The sequence below is a fragment of the Dromiciops gliroides genome, chromosome 2 (assembly GCF_019393635.1).
Source record: "Dromiciops gliroides isolate mDroGli1 chromosome 2, mDroGli1.pri, whole genome shotgun sequence".
Taxonomy (NCBI): Eukaryota; Metazoa; Chordata; class Mammalia; order Microbiotheria; family Microbiotheriidae; genus Dromiciops; species Dromiciops gliroides.
The window spans coordinates 231277049-231297568 of NC_057862.1; the positions used below are offsets into that span (position 1 = coordinate 231277049).

General features: G+C 36.6%; 1 protein-coding gene across 1 annotated transcript in view; it reads right to left on the reverse strand.

Moving 5' to 3' along the window:
• The window catches only part of LOC122737952 (neurexin-3-like), a 1091749-nt gene that overhangs the window by 216394 nt on the left and 854835 nt on the right, over nucleotides 1–20520 (reverse strand). The window contains 2 exon segments of the mRNA XM_043979962.1: nucleotides 10187–10213; nucleotides 15702–15905. Of these exon segments, the coding sequence (XP_043835897.1) occupies nucleotides 10187–10213; nucleotides 15702–15905 (231 nt within the window).

A 20520-nucleotide genomic window follows, 5' to 3' on the forward strand; every position in this document is an offset into this window, starting at 1 on the left:
CTTCATTCATTCCTACTGCTTAAAATTAGCATCTCAAACAATATGACTCCTCATCTTCTAGGCCTGCATTCCCAACTGCTTATGTATCTTCCCCTGACTGAACTACCAACACCTTAAATTTAACAAGAACAAAAATGGATTTATTATCTTCCCTCCCCCCTCTCCACTTTGCTCTTCTCTTTGATTCCCTATTTTTTGTCAGTATTGATGCTCTTTTTATTTTTGCCCCTGTTTCTTCCGTCAACTGTACTGGCACTCCTCCAGTCTCCCATGTTTAAAGCTTCAAAATTATTTTTGGCCCTTATGTCTAATGTCATTACATATATCTGTTCACCTTCACCTTTTACCTTATATTTTACCTATATATTTTACCTGTATATTATGCATACACACACACACACACACATATATATATTATATGTATGTGTGCTAGAGTCAGCTCATGCCTAGTTGGGAGAGCTAGTCTTAAATTTTTAGTGATTTAAACCTTGGAAACTGGCAAATATTACAAATCAGACTTGATTATTGTTTTGTCAATTGTCTAGATCTAAGAGAGCAATAGATAAAATGTTAATATGCACATAAAAGTATGTCATAGTTACTTCCCCCCATCCTCACCCGCAGGGAACTGGCTGTTAAAATTTACTAGAATATCCCTGCACATATTTGAGTGTGTGTATACGTATATATGTATGTATATTTCCCTATTATCAACATAGTACCCTTCTTCGCCATATTGAGTAGTTATATAATATAGCTGCAAATCATGAAATGCCTCAAACAAAGAAAAGTCAAAATTGAGGATCATCTAGTAATTATGGCACTTGAAAATTGGCATCAGCATATGAACAATGATAAATTTCATGCAGGAAGTAGCATAAAATATAATCACCAATTAAATTCATGACTGCAAAAGGAAGTGGATAAATCATAGAGGGAGGGCAAGGGATAACAAATAGACAGTCCACATGTCACTTTGGTACCTTTAACATCTGAAGAGATTTAAAAGAAACTGAGAGAGCACTGAGTAGACAACCTTGGACAGTCCTGGACAGCACTCATATAGAAAAAAAAGCATGGACCCTGTGAAGTAATACAATAACTTATCATGTTAATAAACCTTGATATATTCATATCTCTTTTTTGTTGTTGTTGTTTTTGTTTTTTTTGTTTTTTGTTTTTTTTTTTGCAGGGCAATGAGGGTTAAGTGACTTGCCCAGGGTCACACAGCTAGTAAGTGTCAAGTGTCTGAGGCTGGATTTGAACTCAGGTACTCCTGAATCCAGGGCCGGTGCTTTACCACTGCGCTATCTAGCTGCCCCCCATATCTCTTTTTAGGTATCATTGCCTATTGCCAAATTCAAAAGTATACTTTAAGAAATACCAAATGGAAAATAAGTGTAAAATCCACCAAATCCTGCTCATTCTTTTTGTATAGTGTGATGAAATAATGGGATTTAGCAGATACTCAAAGACCCACCTGGAGATTAATCAAGACTGATTAAATCAAGTGAGAGTGATTGACTGCTGATTAAGCCTACTTCAAGTTAATTGGATTGTATCAAGTTAATTGGATTGTGATCATACCTGGCTGTCCCTTCGTGGTCGCCAAACTGTGAGATTTAAAATTGGATATTAGATCATAAATCTCCCCTACTTAACCCTTCCCTTAATTTATCTCCCAGACTAGTAAATGGAAGAAGCTTCTGGTTTTCTAGATAGAGCCTTTATTGTATACAAGGTGTTGTTGATCTCACAATAGTATCTCTTACACTCATTTACTATTCTCTAGTCCAACTACTACCACCCTAGTACAGACCTTCATTTATTGTTCAGGTAATTATAGACTTGTAATAAAATTTTCCAAAGGGCTATAACATGTTTTAACAAATATGATATACAAAATACTATGAAGTAGGTGATTTGTAGATGAAGGAATAAATGAACTTGTTTCATGATAGGTTGGTTTCTTGGTCATTTCATTGATTCACAGCTAACTGCAACTTCAATGACCAAGAAATGGATTTTCATAGATGCTAGGGGTTACCTAGCAACAAACAAGACCAAACCTCTCCCTAAAGGTTAGGGAGCTCTATGCTATTAAAATTATATGACTAAAGTTTGGTCTAATACAAATTCCATTAAACCACATATAAGGGAATTTGAGGGCCATTGTATTTCTGTTAGGCTAAAAAAGTAAACTGAACAACTATGTGGCATGGTAGATAGAAATTGGAATCAGGAAGACTCATCTTCAGAAGTTCAAATCAGACTTCAGACACTTACTAGCTGTGTTACCCTGGGTAAGTTATTTAACCCTGTTTGTTTCAGTTGCTCATCTGTAAAATGAGTTGGAGAAAGAAATGGCTAACTACTGTAGTCTCTTTGCCAAGGAAACCCCAAATGGGGTCATGAAAAGTCAGACATGACTGAAACCACCACAACAAAAAGTGAGTTAATTGTTATAAAGGTGTGATTGATTAAATCTCTAGAGAAAAATGAGATCAAGAAGAGAGGCAAAGAAAAGGTCACACCCTAAACCAACCTTCAGGATACGAAAGACCTGGGAAGAATTCAATTCTGTTTCTAACCAGCAAAAAGGGAAAAGGATCAGGTGAATGGTTAGCCAAATCTATATTTCCCAGCAATTATTTACTTACAAATGATTAATCAAAAGAAAATGTAATTGATAAAAAGAAAATGGTCAACTGTTTTCATCGATACCTTTCAGGGTATTAATATGGATGCTCTAGTAATCTATAGGAAATTTAAGAGCCTGAAGAGATATTCTTTTATTTTGGAATACAGAGATGCCAACTGGGGTCAGTTGGGATACAAAGAAGCTATTTATAGAAAGTGGTGTGGTAGAAACTTGACTGTAATTGCACTCAGATAACTGTTCCCTCTGCTATTTTTCTATTCTGTGTCCTTGGACAAATAACTTACCCTAACTTTACTCTATAAAACAGAAACCATAATATATAATTTTGTAAAGATGAATTAAAATTATATATATATATATATATATATATATATAGTGATATAAAATGATATATACTTTGTGAGGTATGGTTTGTGATTTTTTAAAAGCCCCCAATACTTCTGTTGATTAAAAGAAGGTTGAAATACAAACTATTATTGGAGAATAGATTACTATCCAAAAAAGTTCCAGGATGAGTGTTTACTTGGACAGTGGAAATCTCTACAGTATACATTTTAAAAATCTATTTTATATGTATTATGAACTTGAACAACTTTTCAGAAAAATCCCTGTTCTGTCACTTGGTCACTGTGTGGCCTTGGATAAATTTACCCTCTTTGGGGCATACTTTATATAAAAATAGCATATAAGATCACAGATTTAGAAATGGAAAAGACCTTAGAAGTCTATGAAATTATGATCCTAACCCTAAAGCACATATATGATCGGTCCCATTATAAATGAGACTCCTGACTTTCAAAAGAAGAAAGAGAAATGGGGTCTATAAACTCTGTTGGTGAACTTGACTTTAATTACTGAGAAAAAGTGAGATTCAATTATTTAAGAGATGGTTGGTGACCATTTAGAAAAAGAAGAGGTAATAACAAAGAATAAGGATAGTTTCCAGAATGATGGCCTTTGGAGGGCTCCTTACACATATTAAATCTCTATAGTCCATGTCTTCTCATGGGCCATTCTCCCATGTCTGGAATACACTCCTTCCTGACTTCTGATTTTTAGAAGCCTTAGATTCCATTAAAGGACAGATCAAATATCACTTCCTACTTGAGATCTTTTTTCATTTCATCCAAATCCTAGTATATGCCGCTCAAGATTACCTTCTATAACATGCCTACTAAAGCTGTAGTATTGCATTCAGTTCCAGATGCCAAACATTAATGGCATTGAAAAACAGAAGAGTATCTAGAAGAAGACAATCAGGATGGTGTCCCTGTCATATGGGGATTGTTTGAAAGAATTGGGGGTGTTTAGTTTAGATACAACAGCTGCCTTCAAGTATCTGAAGACTTGTCATGTGGAAGAAGAATGGGGGAGGATAAAAACAAAACTCCCCCAAATTAGAACTATTGAGAAATGTATAGTTAAAAATGACAGATTTACCTTTTTGGAAGTCTTTGAGGAGAAGGACTGCATGACCACTTGTCAAATGTTATAGTAGGATTTCCTTTGAATGTGGTTTGGAATAGATGGCTGCTAACATCTCTTCCAATTCTAAATTACTTGATTTGTATTCTTTGTGTAAATACTATTTTCATTCAAATTTTAAAATAATTTATACATATATACACACATTCATACTTCTGCATTTGAATGTAGCACAAATAATTGTGTAGATTCTATATAAGAGATTTATGAGAGGACATGGCAATAATCTCCCAAGATGACAAGGTGTAGATGGGTTATTATGTCCACTGGGAGAAGGAACTATCCAGTGAGATTATAGATCCATTGAAGTATCAAAGCATAACAATAACACATTTTTCATACCTGTCATTTTGAATAGCTATATAATATTTCCATCACTCTAATAACATAATTTGCTTGGCTAGTCTCCTATTGTTGGATATTTAGGTGGTGTCCTTTTTTTTGGCTATTATAAATAAGGTTGGTAAGAACATCTCTGTACAAATTACTTCCCCCCCAATCTTTTTTTCCCTTTGAGATATATTCTCAAGAGTAGAATTATCAGGTCAAATTGCAGGAGAATTTTTATAGCTCCTTTTAGGTCCTGCCAAATACTGCAGCACATTTAAAGAAATACAAAATGGAAAATGTCTGACTTAGCACATAAGCGAACGAAAAAAAAAAAAATCAGAATCTGACAGCCCAAATTGACCATGAGCTGGAAAAGAGAATTGTAAATGAAAAAGTCCCTTTGACCTTGGTATTTATTAATTAAAGAAAGCTCCTTGCCAGTGTTTCATCCAATGGACTTGTTTCCCCAGTACCTAGAAGTGTCTGGCACATAGAATGCATTTATTAAATGCTTGTTGACTGAATATTCCCCAATTAGGAAATGACCTGCTACTATTTTGAGCACTGGTCCAGCTGTATGTCTATTTTGTCATTTCACACTTTAAGAGGAATTACAAGAATCTGAAAGAAGAGCAACAAACATGATTTAATAAAACCTATCCAGAAAAGTTTAAAGAAGATGATATAATTTTTTTCTGGGGCTGAAATGACTGCTGGGGAAAAGAGAGCCTTTCTGTAGAGTCTGATAAAGGATTCTAAATAGGGCGATAGTAACTGATTCTCCCATCTAAAAGAGGTTCAAATCTAAGTCAGTCTTGGATTCAAAGATCAGGGTCTAAATGAAGGCTTTTCAAACAGTGAGACATGAGAAGAAGGTGTGAGGTTTCTTACTCAAGACATCTTTAAAAATTAGAGAAAGATAGCTACTTGGGGCTACTCAGAGGCAAGTGGTTCAGGGTTTGAAGCATGTTGCTAAGTTAAATGATTACTTGGGGTCCCTTCCTACTGAAGGGTTCTATAATACGGTAATTTTTCTAGGGCCAAGGGTGAAATTTCTCACACATACACACACACACACACACACACACACACACATGCCTGATAAAAAAGTGTAGGTGTTCATGGTTTACTTAGCTATGTCTAAAATTAAGCTAGAACCGCCCACAATCCCGTAACTTGCCAAAAGACTGGAAAATGAAGCTATCTTCCAAATGAAAGACAGAGAATGTAAGTCAAAAGTTAGAAGACGGCCACTGGACAATTAGAAGAAAGAACAGGAATATTGGATATGATGAGGAAATGGACAGAAAAGCATACAAAGGTATAATGTGGGGATGTCATTTCTCTCAGAAATTGTCAGAAGATTTTGGGGCATAAGAGCACATTAGGTCACTTCTGCTATGATTTAAGGGTGATAAAACATATAGGTGAGGGATAAGATCATCAACTCCCGCAAGTAGCTCCATTTTAGCATTTGGCTTTTTGTAATGTCAAGAATATATAAACTTTATAATGTCTTTTATTTACCCCAAGGCACTCTATTTCTTCTCTCCCCTGTTTCCAGGCAGGCATAATGAACACATATCAATTTGGAAAACATTCAGCAGAGTCCCTTTACATGATCTTCAAGTGAAAGTGTATCAGTAAGAGAAGGAGAATTCATGCATCTATATAAATATACATATATGTATATATATGCACACTCCATCTTTTATAGAATGACTAAATGCATATATTTAACACAGGGCATTTGGGCTTCTTATTAAAATGAGCTTATGAAAGCAAGGGGAAAAAGAAACAGGAAAGAGAAGGGTGATATTTACTTAATAAATGTGAATTTTGTCAATGCATATCATGTGCAGACATATATATGTATATATATATGCACATACATATACATATATATATAATCAAAAGGAAGGGTACCTGCTTTTAACAAGCTAGTTGGTCATTCATTCTGCCATTCAAATCAAAAGGGACTCAAGAAAATGATGGAAAGGAAATAGCAGAAGAAGGTTACATTAAACATAAAGGACTTACCGGAAATCTACAAACTTGTCCCAGAATTCTCTTGTATTAAGCACATGAAATCATAAAAAGGATAAAGAGAAGTCCTTACCTGCCATTCTCTCTGAAAGTCATCTTTGGTCACTGTCAGACTTGTAGGATTTGTTGCCCTAATCAGAGTGTGTTATCTTCTGTTAGAGTCCCCTCACACACACCCTTACCCATCCCAAAGAGCAGCACTGTTTTCTTTTAAATGATATTACCAGGTTACCCAAGTTGTTCAGTTCACTGAAGTGACTGCTGATTCTGTTACCTTTCCATGGGATTTTGAAAAATTCTTATTTTAGCCCCCATGCAGCCTGCAAAACTCACAAGTGTGGCCTGAACCAGATTAAAATATAATTGGTGAATATTTAACAAAATTCATAAAAATATAATATAACAGAGATAATGTTAATTTGAGCTTTTCTAACTCAACATGAAGCCTGCAGGGACTATTTCTATTCTAGTTTGACACCATTGCTAGGCAATACTTGGCTTACTCATTTTTATCATTTATACCAATCCCTGATGATTCAAGCCCAATAATGGGCCCTTTTCAACCAAAGACATTGCTTTATTACTTCACTTCTATGTGTGATAGGGTTGGGGGTTCAATAAGAATTTGTTTCTATTGGGTATCTGTGTTTGAGGACATTATAAGTCAAGTGAGTGAGGAGATGAGAGAAGAAGCTAAATACAGAGACAAATAGCAGAGAATGATGGAGTTTTGTTTGGGGTTTGGGGTTTTGTTGTTGTTGTTGTTTTTCTCCCTCTGAATAGGCAAGTCTCAGAATGAGGTATAGACAAGGTCATTGATTATTAAAGTTATCAAAGAGGACATAGGAAAACCAGAAGGAAGAAATTATGTGCCATAACTCAGGGCTCATTGTCCTATGTCATGGCCAATATCTTCCTTTTTCCACTTGAAAAATATCCTTCTCTTTCATATTTTCTTTCTAATATAGTCAGCCTTAGAAATAACTCCTTGACAATGCCAAACAATACCTACTGAAAGATAAGTGGGCTAAAGGAATGCTGATATCATTCACTATAAGCCTATGAACTCTCAAGGAAGATGATGGGCCAGAAATATATGTAAAAGAACTGTTGGAAAATGTCTTGTATGTATTCATAATGCTGACCTAAACCACAATAGATGTGTTCCCTCAAGAGAAAAGAGGAACATCATTCAAAACTTTTGCAAATAGATTCCAAGGACTCTGTTTAAATGACAGTAGAGATCAAAGCTGAGAGCAAAGAGGAAGCAGTACCACCTGGGGAGCAAGTCAATCCAAAATCAATCCAGAATTTTTTCTATAGCCTTCACCATGGCTGTAGAAAAGTAGTGGCGTATGATCAAACATACCTATCTACTAAATCTCCTATGTCATCAAAATTTATAGTAGTCTACTTGTGAAGCTTCTATGAATTAAGACAGGAAATCAAAGGACTATTTAAGAAATTCCATTTCTCAATCTTGCTCTTCCCTTCAAGACTTCTACTGATTGGCCCTTCAAAATCTTAGGTCACAGTACAGAAAAGTTCTCCTTATTTTATCCACACATTGTTTAGGTTCCTATCTCTACACCTGCATATTTAGTTCTGAGAGCCCCATTATAATAATCAGGGGGGCTCAGAATTAGGAATTTATTATGTTAATTTTAAAATGGTGTTATAGACAAAGAGATAACCTCAGAATCAAGAAGAATGCAATCTTTGTCCTGTCTCTGACAAAAGCGAACTGGCTAACCTCTCAGTGTACTAAACAGATCTCTCAGGCTATAAAATTACAGAGCAGTTTCCAATCTTCATTGTAGAGGGATTTTTCTCAACAGAAGTTCTCTATACCAGTTAAATCATAGGTGCAATACAAATTATTCTTTCTTTCAAAATGATTTCTAACATTTAAACCTGATTCTTTACTTAAAGCATGAATTAAACTAGACACCTATTCACAAATGTATTAAGATAAAAGTTAGAACACTATTTTACTGCTAACTTTTCTTTCTTAAAATTGTCTTAATTGGTTCTCAATAGAAATCTTTAATTCATATACAAGAAACATGATGACATGTGTGAAGCTGCAAGAAAACACTCTGTCCAAAAGAGAAATCTGAAAGTTGTATTGTATCCAACTTATATAAATGCTCAGAAAATGGAGGAAAAGTTTCATCAATGGAAAGTGTAGAAAGATAGCAACAAAGCCAAGCCTTCATTTCCTGATCAAAAATAACATGCTTTCTTCACTCTCCTTCTCCTAAAATAGTTGTTGGATGCTAAAAGATACCCATTTCTACTATGGTTTGGGTAAAAATTTAAAACCTCAATAAACTTTTAAAATAATGTACATAATATCAGAAAATAAGCTGGCGAATTAGAAATGTTTAAGAATACCAAAATAGGGCATTGCTAAAACTAACTGAAAGAGCTTTTAAGACTTATACAAAACATTCTGCTTGAAGATTTTCTTTGTGTTGCCTTCTTTCTTTTTTCATTAACTTCCCAGAAAATGGGATTTAGTTTTTAGCAGTTTGTCATTCATAGTGGCTCCTCCATGTACTAAATATTCTAAATTTGAATAATCTTATACTTTAGCATGATGGAAAAAGCGATTCAAAAGAAGTACAATTTTCCTTCCTTCCTTTTTTCATTCTTTCCTCTTTTCCTTCTTTCCTTTCTTCCTTTTTCCTTTTTTTCCTTCCTTCCTTTTTTCCTTCTTTCTTTCTTTCCTTTCTGTTCCCACTATGTCTCAAAAACAAACAAAAAAAAAAAAACAAGTGATACCTGATTGTATCAGACAGGACACAGAAGAGTCTAAGTAGTTAATTATTTGGGAAGAACAGGAATTCAAGCCCCTCTACTTATTCTTCCTTTTTCCTGTCCATCATCCAATCTTATCTCTTTCCCACTACCCATCAATTCACATTCTCTATCTTTTCTCTCAGTAATGCCAGATAAATTTTATGTTTGCCCCCAGGATTGGTAAATTTCCAATCTACCCATCAAGAACCTTCCTTTTTTAAAAGACATGTCAGATCAACAAACAAGTAGATTGAGAAAAGATACTCTAAGATTTAGGGCAGTGAAATCAAATGAATGAGCTAGAATCCTTTCTTCTGTCAAGTAGCCATGTCTTTGGTTGAAGTTTTCCATTCTTGCCAAATAACTATTTTTCCCCCACCACCCTGAGAACCCACCAAAAAGACAAAAGCTAATGAAGATAAGCCAGATTCAGCAGCCACAATCTGTGTCATGAACTTTACTTTATTTATCTTAATTTTTTTTTCAGTAGTGGAGAGGTATATGGCTGTTGCTATAATGGTTTCTACAAGTGCCTTAGGACCATTTCCCCAAACTAACAAATTACCATTTAATTCATTTTCAGTTTATCACACTGTCCAGATATCTTCCCCTCCTCTTCTTCAGAGTATAACAATCACAATGAGTGAAGAGGGAGGGTACCAATCCCATTCCAGAAAGGATATTCTGAGTAGCCCACCCCAATTATTTTCATCTTGTAGGTCCCAGGTCCCACCCAACTCTGTATTTGGAAAAAGAAAATTAAAATGAAAAACAGCTCATAAAACAGCAAACAAAATAAATTCAGTTTTGTTTTTTGTTGTTTTTAAAGAACAAAATGAAACTTGAGGGAAAACTTACTGGAGTTACAGTTTATCCTGATACAGTCTAGATGGGGAAAAATAAATGAAAGATGAAATTGCATCCTTCAAGGTAACAGCTGCAGACATCCAAAAACAATCAGTCCACCCTTCCGGGGACAGACACACGCAAGAAATGTGGCCATTTTATATATATACAATATGTACAAATTTAAGGGTGGGTGTATATGTACAGTATATTATATAGAAAAATCAAATACATATATATATACACACACATATATACACATATGTATAGAGATATATACTGATATACATATATATCCACAGATAGACACAGAGTATGTTTCTCTTTTGCAGAAAACCTATGCATTTATTTATTATGTATTATCTCAAACCTCAACTTGAAATGTTATTTTTTTAAAAAAAGCTTGACAAATCAGGCACAATTTCCCCACCACCACCAAATGCAAGTTATGCCCCACCTCTCAATCTACATTAGATCTTCTTGAATTTTATCTTTAAAAGCAGCCTTAACACTATTTTTATTAGTATTTGTATTATTATTCCATAGGCACATCATCTGTCTGACACATTTTATCCTGGGAAAAAAAAAACAACTGCCTATGAGTTTCAACAATGCAGTATTTAACCCTTTCTCTTTTCCTAAGAACAAACTTCCTCCTCCCTCTCCCTATATCACCCCACAGATGCTCTAGCAATTTACATTGGCATATTGCCATTATTCATAAAGTAAGGAAAGGGTTAATACCACCTGATCATTTCCTATCATAAAATGGCCACTTGCAAACAGCTAACCACACAAACGCCCATCCCAGATTTCAGAGAGTTAAGGGCCAGGAGAGGGAATTGGGAAGGGCAGTCATTGGATATTATTATTTTTGATTAGGTTAACTAATTCATTTGGGGAGAGGGAGAGATTGCTTCAAAGGTCCCCAGACAAGACCCCTCACTAAAACCAAACCTCATCTTGCTGCCTGAATGCTCTGTACAAATGAAGTTTCTATAGCATTCAGAGAGAAGGTGAGACAGGTAAGAGTAGAGGCAGTACTGAGAGTCCTTGATCAATCCATTTCAATTGGTATTTCTAGGTCCGACTGTAAAGAAAGCAGGGACAGTATGGGAGTCAAACAAGTGACTTTAAGTACCAGGGAGAGAAGGCTGTATCTTCATTTAAAAAAACCAAAGTCCCCTGACTCTTTTTTATAGGTTGTGTGCTTTCAGTCAGAAATATTCCTTCATGGATTCATTGGAAGCTAAAACAGGGGACTGGGCAGGGACGGCTATGGAAAATGCTTCAGTTTCCACCATACTATCGGTAATGCTCTCCAATATAAATGGCAATCAGTGTTATAGTGGATGGAATTCCAATAAGAGATTAAAGAGAAGGGAAAACAAACAAACAACAATATTCTAAGGAGAGAGGAGAGTTTTCCTTTTGGGGTTTTTTATGTTTGTTTTGTTTTATCTAGTTTTAAAGAATATTGGAGGAGAAACAGAAGAAAAAGCAGTTAAGAACCTTGCTCTACTTCAACATTAAGGTGTCACATGTCTTTTGAAGTACAGAGACTGTCAGCTATTCATTTTAACCTTTAAAATCTTTCATAGAGAAAGGACAGAAAGGGTGACAAAGGACAAATTTAAATCCAGACTGGGATAATTTAGAATAGCCAATCATCCTGTGGAAAGGGCATAAAGAGGGTTTTACATCTCTTGAAAAAATCTGGGTTTGGTTTCATGCGATTAGGTTTGTCATGTGTCGTCAACCGCAACAGAAAAGTGGGAGCAAACAGCTCTGGAGCATTCGGTACGATCACCATACAGTGGCGGCTATACCCCTTGGTGAAGACTGTGGGTGAGGGACAGTGAGGTGGGCATGAAGTTATGAGGGACTTTAACATTTTATTTTGTTCCATCCCACACGACTGAATAAGTACCCCTCCCTCTTAACCTATGCATAGTGAAAATGGGACTGAGTTTGGGAGGAGGAGAAAAACAGAGGGAGAGAGACAGAGAGGGAAACCATGAGGCCATCCAATGTTCTTTTGGCTTTCATACATTCTCAAGCAAGAATTACTGTGGAAGGAAAGCCAGGCTAGATTATACATTTCATGCTTTATTCCACTCTGATTCATGTAGAATGGGCTACTTGAAGTGAAGGGGACTTTGAAACAAATTCCAATAAAGAAACTTGAATGATTCAAGGATGGCCAATGATTTGATTCTTTCAAATGTCATCAAGGAACATATTATGTCCTGAGGAATCAAAGGGGAGAGGAAAGAATGATACTGAGATATCTTGACAATCTTTAGCTATTGTGTTGGAACCCATCCCTCTTTCAGGTCAAAATGCCCTGTAGAGATTTGAAATCTGAATGAATAGCTCTCCTTGAGGCTAGCTAGTTATGAGTCACTAGTCATTGGAAGATAGGGGATCCAAACTCAGGGAATTTATTTTAGACAAATCATTTTTCCAAAAATTTTCAGTAGTTTCTGAAACTTGGTATTTGTTAGCTTTTTTTTAAAAAAGTGAATGAGGGAAATTAAGTTTTTTTTTTTTCCTCCCCTGCCACATGGTTTTGGATGAGGTATAGAGGAAATTAATATATAAATGTTTCTAACTACTACATTTTTTTTCAAAAAGGGGTTATAAGGTGAAAAGTACTAAACAGGTTCAAGTTTTAATAGATGTTCTACCAAGCATTCAACTACAATTTGTAGAATGCCCTGAAACTCTATCAGAGTCTACACCACTGGAGTATGGTTCTCAATAATTCTTCCAGAGGACTGTAGATATAGTGTGTGGGTTCATCAACAAACTTTTTTTGTAGCTTTTATGTGCAATGGACTGTCCTATATGCCGGGGATATAAAGACAAAAAAAAAATGAAACAGTCCTTATGCAACAAATAGCATTTGTTTTATTTCAGTCTGACACAGCCCAATAAGGAGTATAGGTGATATACTGGGTGAACATGCAGTCTCTTTGAAGCAACCACCTGCCGGTAGGCTTTCAGGAGAGGAAAATGAACTTCATGATTGATAGAAAAATAAACTATTTATATAAGCATAGAAGAGAAAACAGACATGTAAAAAAAAATCTGAGTATAGGCAATGTTTGAATGTGTATGTTTTGAATAGAAAAGGAGAACATAACTTGGAGCCCAAGAGGCATCAATTCTTTAGGAAATAAAGCAGACAACATGACTGGTTCCCCAGAGAGTCCAGTTCTCAGGTAAGAGTCAGCACTAGGTCTGTGTCTGGCACTGCCCAAGCCAGGAAGATTCAACTTTTAAGAATGGAAAGGTAATGATAAATAAAAGCTGGAAGTTCTCAAGAAATGGGAGGATTCTCTGACCCCAGAAAAAATAGCCAAGATAAAACTGCTCATCTCTTGATTCTTCCATTGGCCTGAGTTTGAAAAACTTTTTTAAAAAAGGATATTAGATTTACATATGGAAGCTGTGACTTGTTCTGTGTGCATATGTGTGTGTGTGTTTCTGTCTCTCTCCTTCTCTCCTTCCAATCATTCTCAGCTAAGATGTGAGATCTATCACATCTGGTCTGCTAATCTTTACAAAACAAACATTAAATAAGAAGTCCCTGTGGATCTGAATCATCCTTTCTCCACTTCTCTCTCATCTTTTTTAAAAATGAAATTCACAATAATTATTCTTTTTTGTGGTGGGAAAGAGTTTCATTTTTTGTTCCTTTCTCTACCTTAGATATAAGTAGACTTTTTGATTATTATTTTAAATAGTACATATATATATTTTTTTTTCTTTGCCTTTTCTTTTTTCTTTTTTGAGGAGGAGGATGGCTGGGGAAGGGGAGGTGATAATAGGCTGGGGTATGCCTGCCCCCTGCAGGCTGCTCAGTACACTCTGTTCTCAGGGCTGTTTACTATGCGGGCCGCAGGCTTTGGGCCTTTGAAGGGTTGAATACCATCTTTTGATTTACTATGGTTGATGGGAAAGAGCTTAAGAACTCAAATACATGGAGAAAAAACCAGCAAAGAGTAAAATAAAATCTAAAAGAATAAAACAACAAAAAGAGACACAGAACCAATGGATATCAAATGATTTGGAGAGAAAATACATTTTATTGTAAAACTGGAAATAAAACACAGTAAATGAATGAATCACTACTCAAAACAGTCCTTTGTTTCCTAAATATTTTAAAATTCTAATTTAGTTTGTCTCTATGTTACTAACTAACCTTGATCAGACTGGTAGCAACTCCAATTCACATTATGTTACCATCAGAAATCTTATGAGGTTTAGGGATGGGTCTGGAGCTTAGTGTCCAGTGTCTCTGTTGTTTCAGGTAAGTTTTAATTTACTCATGTCTTTTACAGATCTTGTCACTAAAATCTTCTTCAAGTAGCCATGAGCCCATCTTCCTCATATATTTCCCCCATTATTCAACACTGAATAGCTGGCCTGAGGTTCTCTAGTAATTCAGTAAAAGATCTGTTGAATGTAAGGTGAATCAGAATATAGTTTTCTCCAAAACCAAAAAGGTCACCACACACTTTAGAAAGTAGATAGTTGGAAAAAATGGAGAAAAGCGAATCATTCAATTGAAGGCCATGGCATTAATGACTATATCCCAAAGGTTCCTGCTAGAGGTAAGTACAAGTGAAAAAAACAGAGCTTGGACAACTCCCAGGAAAGGTATAATAACACATTCTGTTGCCACTAACCAACAGTAGAGAATAATGTATGTATATTATTTGAAGAGAATACAGTGGTGGGGGAGAGTATACAGCAGATCACCTTAGCACAAGTGCTGTTGGTTGATGGACCAGAGCCACAGGGAGTGACAGCAAAGACTCATTTTATATAATAATTCAGGTCAAAAGACATAGTCTTGTGGAATCATTCCTCCAGTTTGGAAATCAGAGGCAAAATGTTCTGTCACCTCATTTTGGATAGATGGGGAAGGGGATAAATGTCATTAAATCACCAGCCTTTTCTAGTACACATTATGGTAGTTAAAAATAATAAATCTCCCCATGGGCCTATGCAACCTGGATCTTCCCTATTCCTATGTCCCACCTTTGTTTCCATTCCCTTTTTTCCTGCTTTCTCTTTACCCTCACATTGGACTGTTTTGGGTGGTGACTAAGTAGGCTGTTCCAATGAGGAGGTGATTGATCAAAAGATGGACCAAAGTAGCATGTCTTACACAAAGCTAATCGATTCAAAAGACCAAGAAAGGAAACTTAAAAAAAAAAAAACAGACATTAGTAAAAAGGAAAAAAAAAGGAAATCACCACTATCCATAACCAGTAATTAATATCAAAACTTCATGCAGCAACACAGAGAGGTGTTATTGTTTAGGTTTTTTTTTTTTTAATAGGCTTGGCTTTATTAACGAGTTTTCAGCAGCTAACATTTCAAAAAAAAAAAAACCAAACCAAAACAAACAGAAGGAAACCAATCCAATTAAAACAATTGGGGAAAAAATGAAGAGAAGGAAAGAAAAGGAACACAAGCCCAAATTGAACGGCGGAGGTTCTTCATACGATACCTAAGTTAACCATGAGCTTGACACGACCCCCATCCAGCTCCAAGCGTAGAGTGTCGGCTGAATCCCTGGAAGTGGTGGCAACCAGCAGGCCATAAGCACGCTGGGACATGAAACGGAAAGACACATCCTCAGCCTCAGTGTGCATGACCATAGGCATGATAATCTTCATGTACATGCTGCCATCGTAGCTCAGGATAGAAGCCTCTGCCAAAGAGAAAGGACAAGGTTATCAGAAAAGAGAGAGATAAGACGGAGTCAGAGAAATCATGTTTTCCTTCTATTTCTTGCTCCTATGACTATTTTTTCAGACTAACTTACAATCATTGTTCTTCACCCATTCTACATTCTAATCAAGCCAGGTTTCTCAGTGGATAGAGTGGGTTCATCTCCAGCCTCAGGCACTTACCAGCTGTGTGACCTTGTTGGGCATGTTATTTACCCTCTGTTTGACTCAATTTCCTTAACTGTCAAATGGAGATCAAAATAGCAACTACCTCCCAGGGGGCTGTTGTGAGAATCATAGGAGATATGGCTCTGGAGTCAGGAGTATCTGAGTTTGAATTTGGCCTCAGACATTTACCAAGCTCTATAACCCTGGGCAAGTCACTTAACCCTAATTGCCAGAGACAGAGAGACAGAGAGACATAGAGAGAGAGACAGAGACAGAGAATCTTATGAAATAATATTTATAAAGTACTTAATATAGTGCCTGGCACATAGAAGGCACTATAAAAATGCATATTCCCTTCTCCTTCTCCTCCATATACAACATTCCCTCTCTTGTCTCCTCTCCCTTACAAGGTGCTCCAACCCCCATGCTTTGAATGTTCCTCCTTCTAACCTCCATCTCTTAGAATTCCCAGGCTCCTTTCCTGATCCTACCAGTTACTAGTATTCTCTCCATCTTGAAATAATCTTCAGTTGTTTCAATTGTGTCCTACTCTTTGTGAGACCATTTGGGATTTTCTTGGCAAAGATGGAATGCTATTTCCGGCTCATTTTATAGGTGAGGAAACTGAGACAAACAAAGTTAAGTGACTTACCTAGGGTCACACAGCTATTAAGTGTCTGGGGTTGGATTTGAGCTCACAAAGAAGAGTCTTCCTGACTCCAGCCCAGAACTCTATACACTGTGCCACCTAGCTGTCCACATATATACAACACACATGCATGCATAAACACATACATACACAAATACACCCATACCCACATATGAGGGTATACACAGGGGTGTGTGTGTATACATATACAAATAGGGCAGAAATAGTCCATCTTTATCTTGTATGTACTGTTGAATGTATATATTGTGCCCCTTATTAGCATATAAGCTACTTAAGGAGAAAGACTGCTTTTTATTTGTCTTTGTATCCTCAGAACTTTGGACAGTACCTGGCTTAATAAATGCTTGTTGATTGATTGAAAATCAAGACAAAGTATCCCATTAAAAAGCTATTATAGGGGCGGCTAGATGGCGCAGTGGATAAAGCACCGGCCCTGGATTCAGGAGTTCCTGAGTTCAAATCCGGCCTCAGACACTTGACACTTTACTGGCTGTGTGACCCTGGGCAAGTCACTTAACCCCCATTGCCCCACAAAAAAAAAAAAAGCTATTATAATAGCCCTAAACTCATTACAAAAAAGACCCCCTTAAGAACTATGTAAATAAGCCTATACCCATATTCCCTTGAATGTGATTGATATTTTACTACATTGACACCGTAACCAACATTTTTCCAAAACTGAAGAAAAATACTCTCCAGTCTTATTCTATTAAAAGACTATCAGGGCAGCTAGGTGGCACAGTGGATAGAGCACTGGCCCTGGAGTCAGGAGTACCTGAGTTCAAATCTGGCCTCAGACACTTAACACTTACTAGCTATGTGACCCTGGGCAAGTCATTTAACCCCAATTGCCTCACTAAAAAAACAAAAAACAAAACAAAACAAAAAGACTATCTATTGGGGCAACTAGGTGGCACAGTGGATAAAGCACTGGCCTTGGATTCAAGAGGACCTGAGTTCAAATCTGATCTCAGAAACTTGACACTAGCTGTGTGACCCTGGGCAAGTCACTTAACCCTCATTGCCCTGCCCACCCCAAAAAAAATATATATAGAAAAGACTATCTATCTTTTAAGGCCCAGATCAAAAGTCCCCTTTTCTATGAAGGATTCCTTGGTCTCACTTGCTAAAATTGATGGCTCCCTGTGTTCAAATCCAGCCTCAGACACTTGATACTTACTAGCTGTGTGACCCTGGGAAAGTCATTTAACCCTCATTGCCCTGCAAAAAACAACAACAACAACAACAATAATACCAAAACAAATAAAATTGATTGCTCCATTACCAGGTCTCATAGTATTTTATGGACTCCTCATGTAAATGTCCTATTATAATTTATATCATATTTATCTGTGTACATGATTGACTACATAATAATAATAATAATAGTAAGTTTCTTGGAGAAACAGTCTTATTTATCATATCTCCCAAATGTTGTGTGTGTGTGTATAGATACATAATCTCTCTCTCTCTCTTTCTCTCTCTCTCTCTCTTTCCCTTGTAGAAGTTAAAACTCTTTGAGGGGGGGGCGGCTAGGTGGCACAGTGGATAAAGCACCGGCCTTGGATTCAGGAGTACCTGAGTTCAAATCTGGCCTCAGACACTTGACTTACTAGCTGCATGACCCTGGGCAAGTCACTTAACCCCCATTGCCCAGCAAAAAACAAAACAAAACAAAAAAAACTCTTTGAGGATAGAGTTTCTTTCATTTTTTTTTCGATTCCAGTACTTAACCCAGTGCCTTGTACTTAGTAGGCACTTAATAAATGTTTATTGAATTAAACAAATGTTTATCAAATGGATAAATTTATTTAATGCATATCACACCAGGATTGGCTAATGACTTTCAATTAGGATGTGTATAATGTCTACCTTGGCTTCCGATTTTATCCCATAACATTTCTTTTCTCTGTTATAAACTCTTATTTCTGATCAATCATTTTGCTTTCAAGCACAAGCTTCTCTTCCAGCTGGGAGGTGGTGGTGGTGCAATAATTAACATGATTAATTATTGTGACATTTAAATAAATACATTTGTGTACTGATTATTTATTGGCTGGTAAAGATGACAAGAATGTTCATCAATTCTTCTGCACTATTATAAAATCAATGGTCTCTCTGTCAAGTCTAAAGTCCTTTGCCAGTGAAAAAAAGAAGGCTATACTTCTACAGAATTTATTCCTACAATGAATAAATTGGTCTGGGGCCCAAGTACTGGGCTATGGGGTAGAACTTAATGTAAATAAAACATTGCATAAATTAAACATTTTGAGATAAGCAATGAATCAGATAAAGGAGAGAGTTCTGACTTCCTTTTTAGAAGTAACCAGGCAATTTGAGTCCTGAGGTCCCTACTAAAATTCTCAGTTCTCAGTTTTATTTATTGTTTGTTCTTCAGTTAAAAATTTTTGGTCTTTTTTTTTTTTAGCAGATTGTTTCAGCATATCAACCTAGTCTCCCTTAAAAATAGTTCCTTCTTGGGGCAGCTAGGTGGTACAGTGGATAAAGTACTGGGCCTAGATTCAGAAGGACCTGAGTTCAAATCCAGCATCAGACATTTAACACTTACTAGCTGTGTGACCCTAGGCAAGTCACTTAACCCTCATTGCCCCACCAAAACAAACAAACAAAAAACTAAAAATAGTTTCTTCTCTCTGAGATTACCACCACCTGTATATATCTTATATGTACATAGTTAACATATTGTCTTCTCCATTAGAATATGAGTTTCTTAAGGGCAGAGACTGGCACATAATAAGTGCTTAATAAATGCTTGTTGACTTGACAGAAATGAAGGAAAAAACGTTGAACTTCATGACCTCTGAGGTCGCTTTTAGTTCTAAGGGGCTAAAGATTCCATCTCAAAATCTTTCATCTTGCAGTGAGTATACTGCATGGGTATTGCTTTGGATTCAAGCAAACCCCACTCAGGAAGACTGAATGCTGTATAAGAAATGAACTGTGGCAGATGAATGGTGCAAAGGGGCTCTTATTCCTTAAGCCTGCTAGACATGTCTGACTAAGTATAAATCTAGTCATGGTTTTACTCCCTAGGAGAGAGAGAGTTTTCAATACTTCTAAGGGCCAGGAGCAGAAGCACCATGATTCTGGAAAAAGAGTGAGGGGAAAGGGCCAAAACTGAAGTGTCAACACACAGTTGATGTGAGTTTTCTGACAAATGCTAGATAGGGATGAAAATCAATAGGTTATTATGATTGATTAGGTTCCTATTCTTCCTAGATACTTGGGCTTTCCCTGTTCAATTTTTGTGCTGGGCATATGAAGCAGTGAACCCTTCATTCCCCTCCAATGAGCCCAGTAGGCCCAGCAGCTACTTCTGGGAAATAAAGGTAGAAATTATCAAGGACTAGGCTCCCTTCTTTAACTCTAGGTCCCTCATCAGAAGATAAACCGGGGGCAGCTAGGTGGCGCAGTAGAAAGAGCACTGGGCCTGGAGTCAGGAGTACCTGAGTTCAAATCCGGCCTCAGACACTTAACACTTACTAGCTGTGTGACCCTGGGCAAGTCACTTAACCCCAATTGCCTCACTAAAAAAAAAAAAAGAAAAAAAAGAAAAGAAAAAAAAAGAAGATAAACCAGACAATTAGAGCCAAGGATCTGGGGAACACTGTCTTTACGTGTCTCCCCCAAATCCCTAAAACTGACCAGTAAATTATATATTTATGTCAGACTAAGGATCATCATGTGCCAATACCACCCATGTTCACATGGTATCTTGATATTTTCTCTGTAGGCCT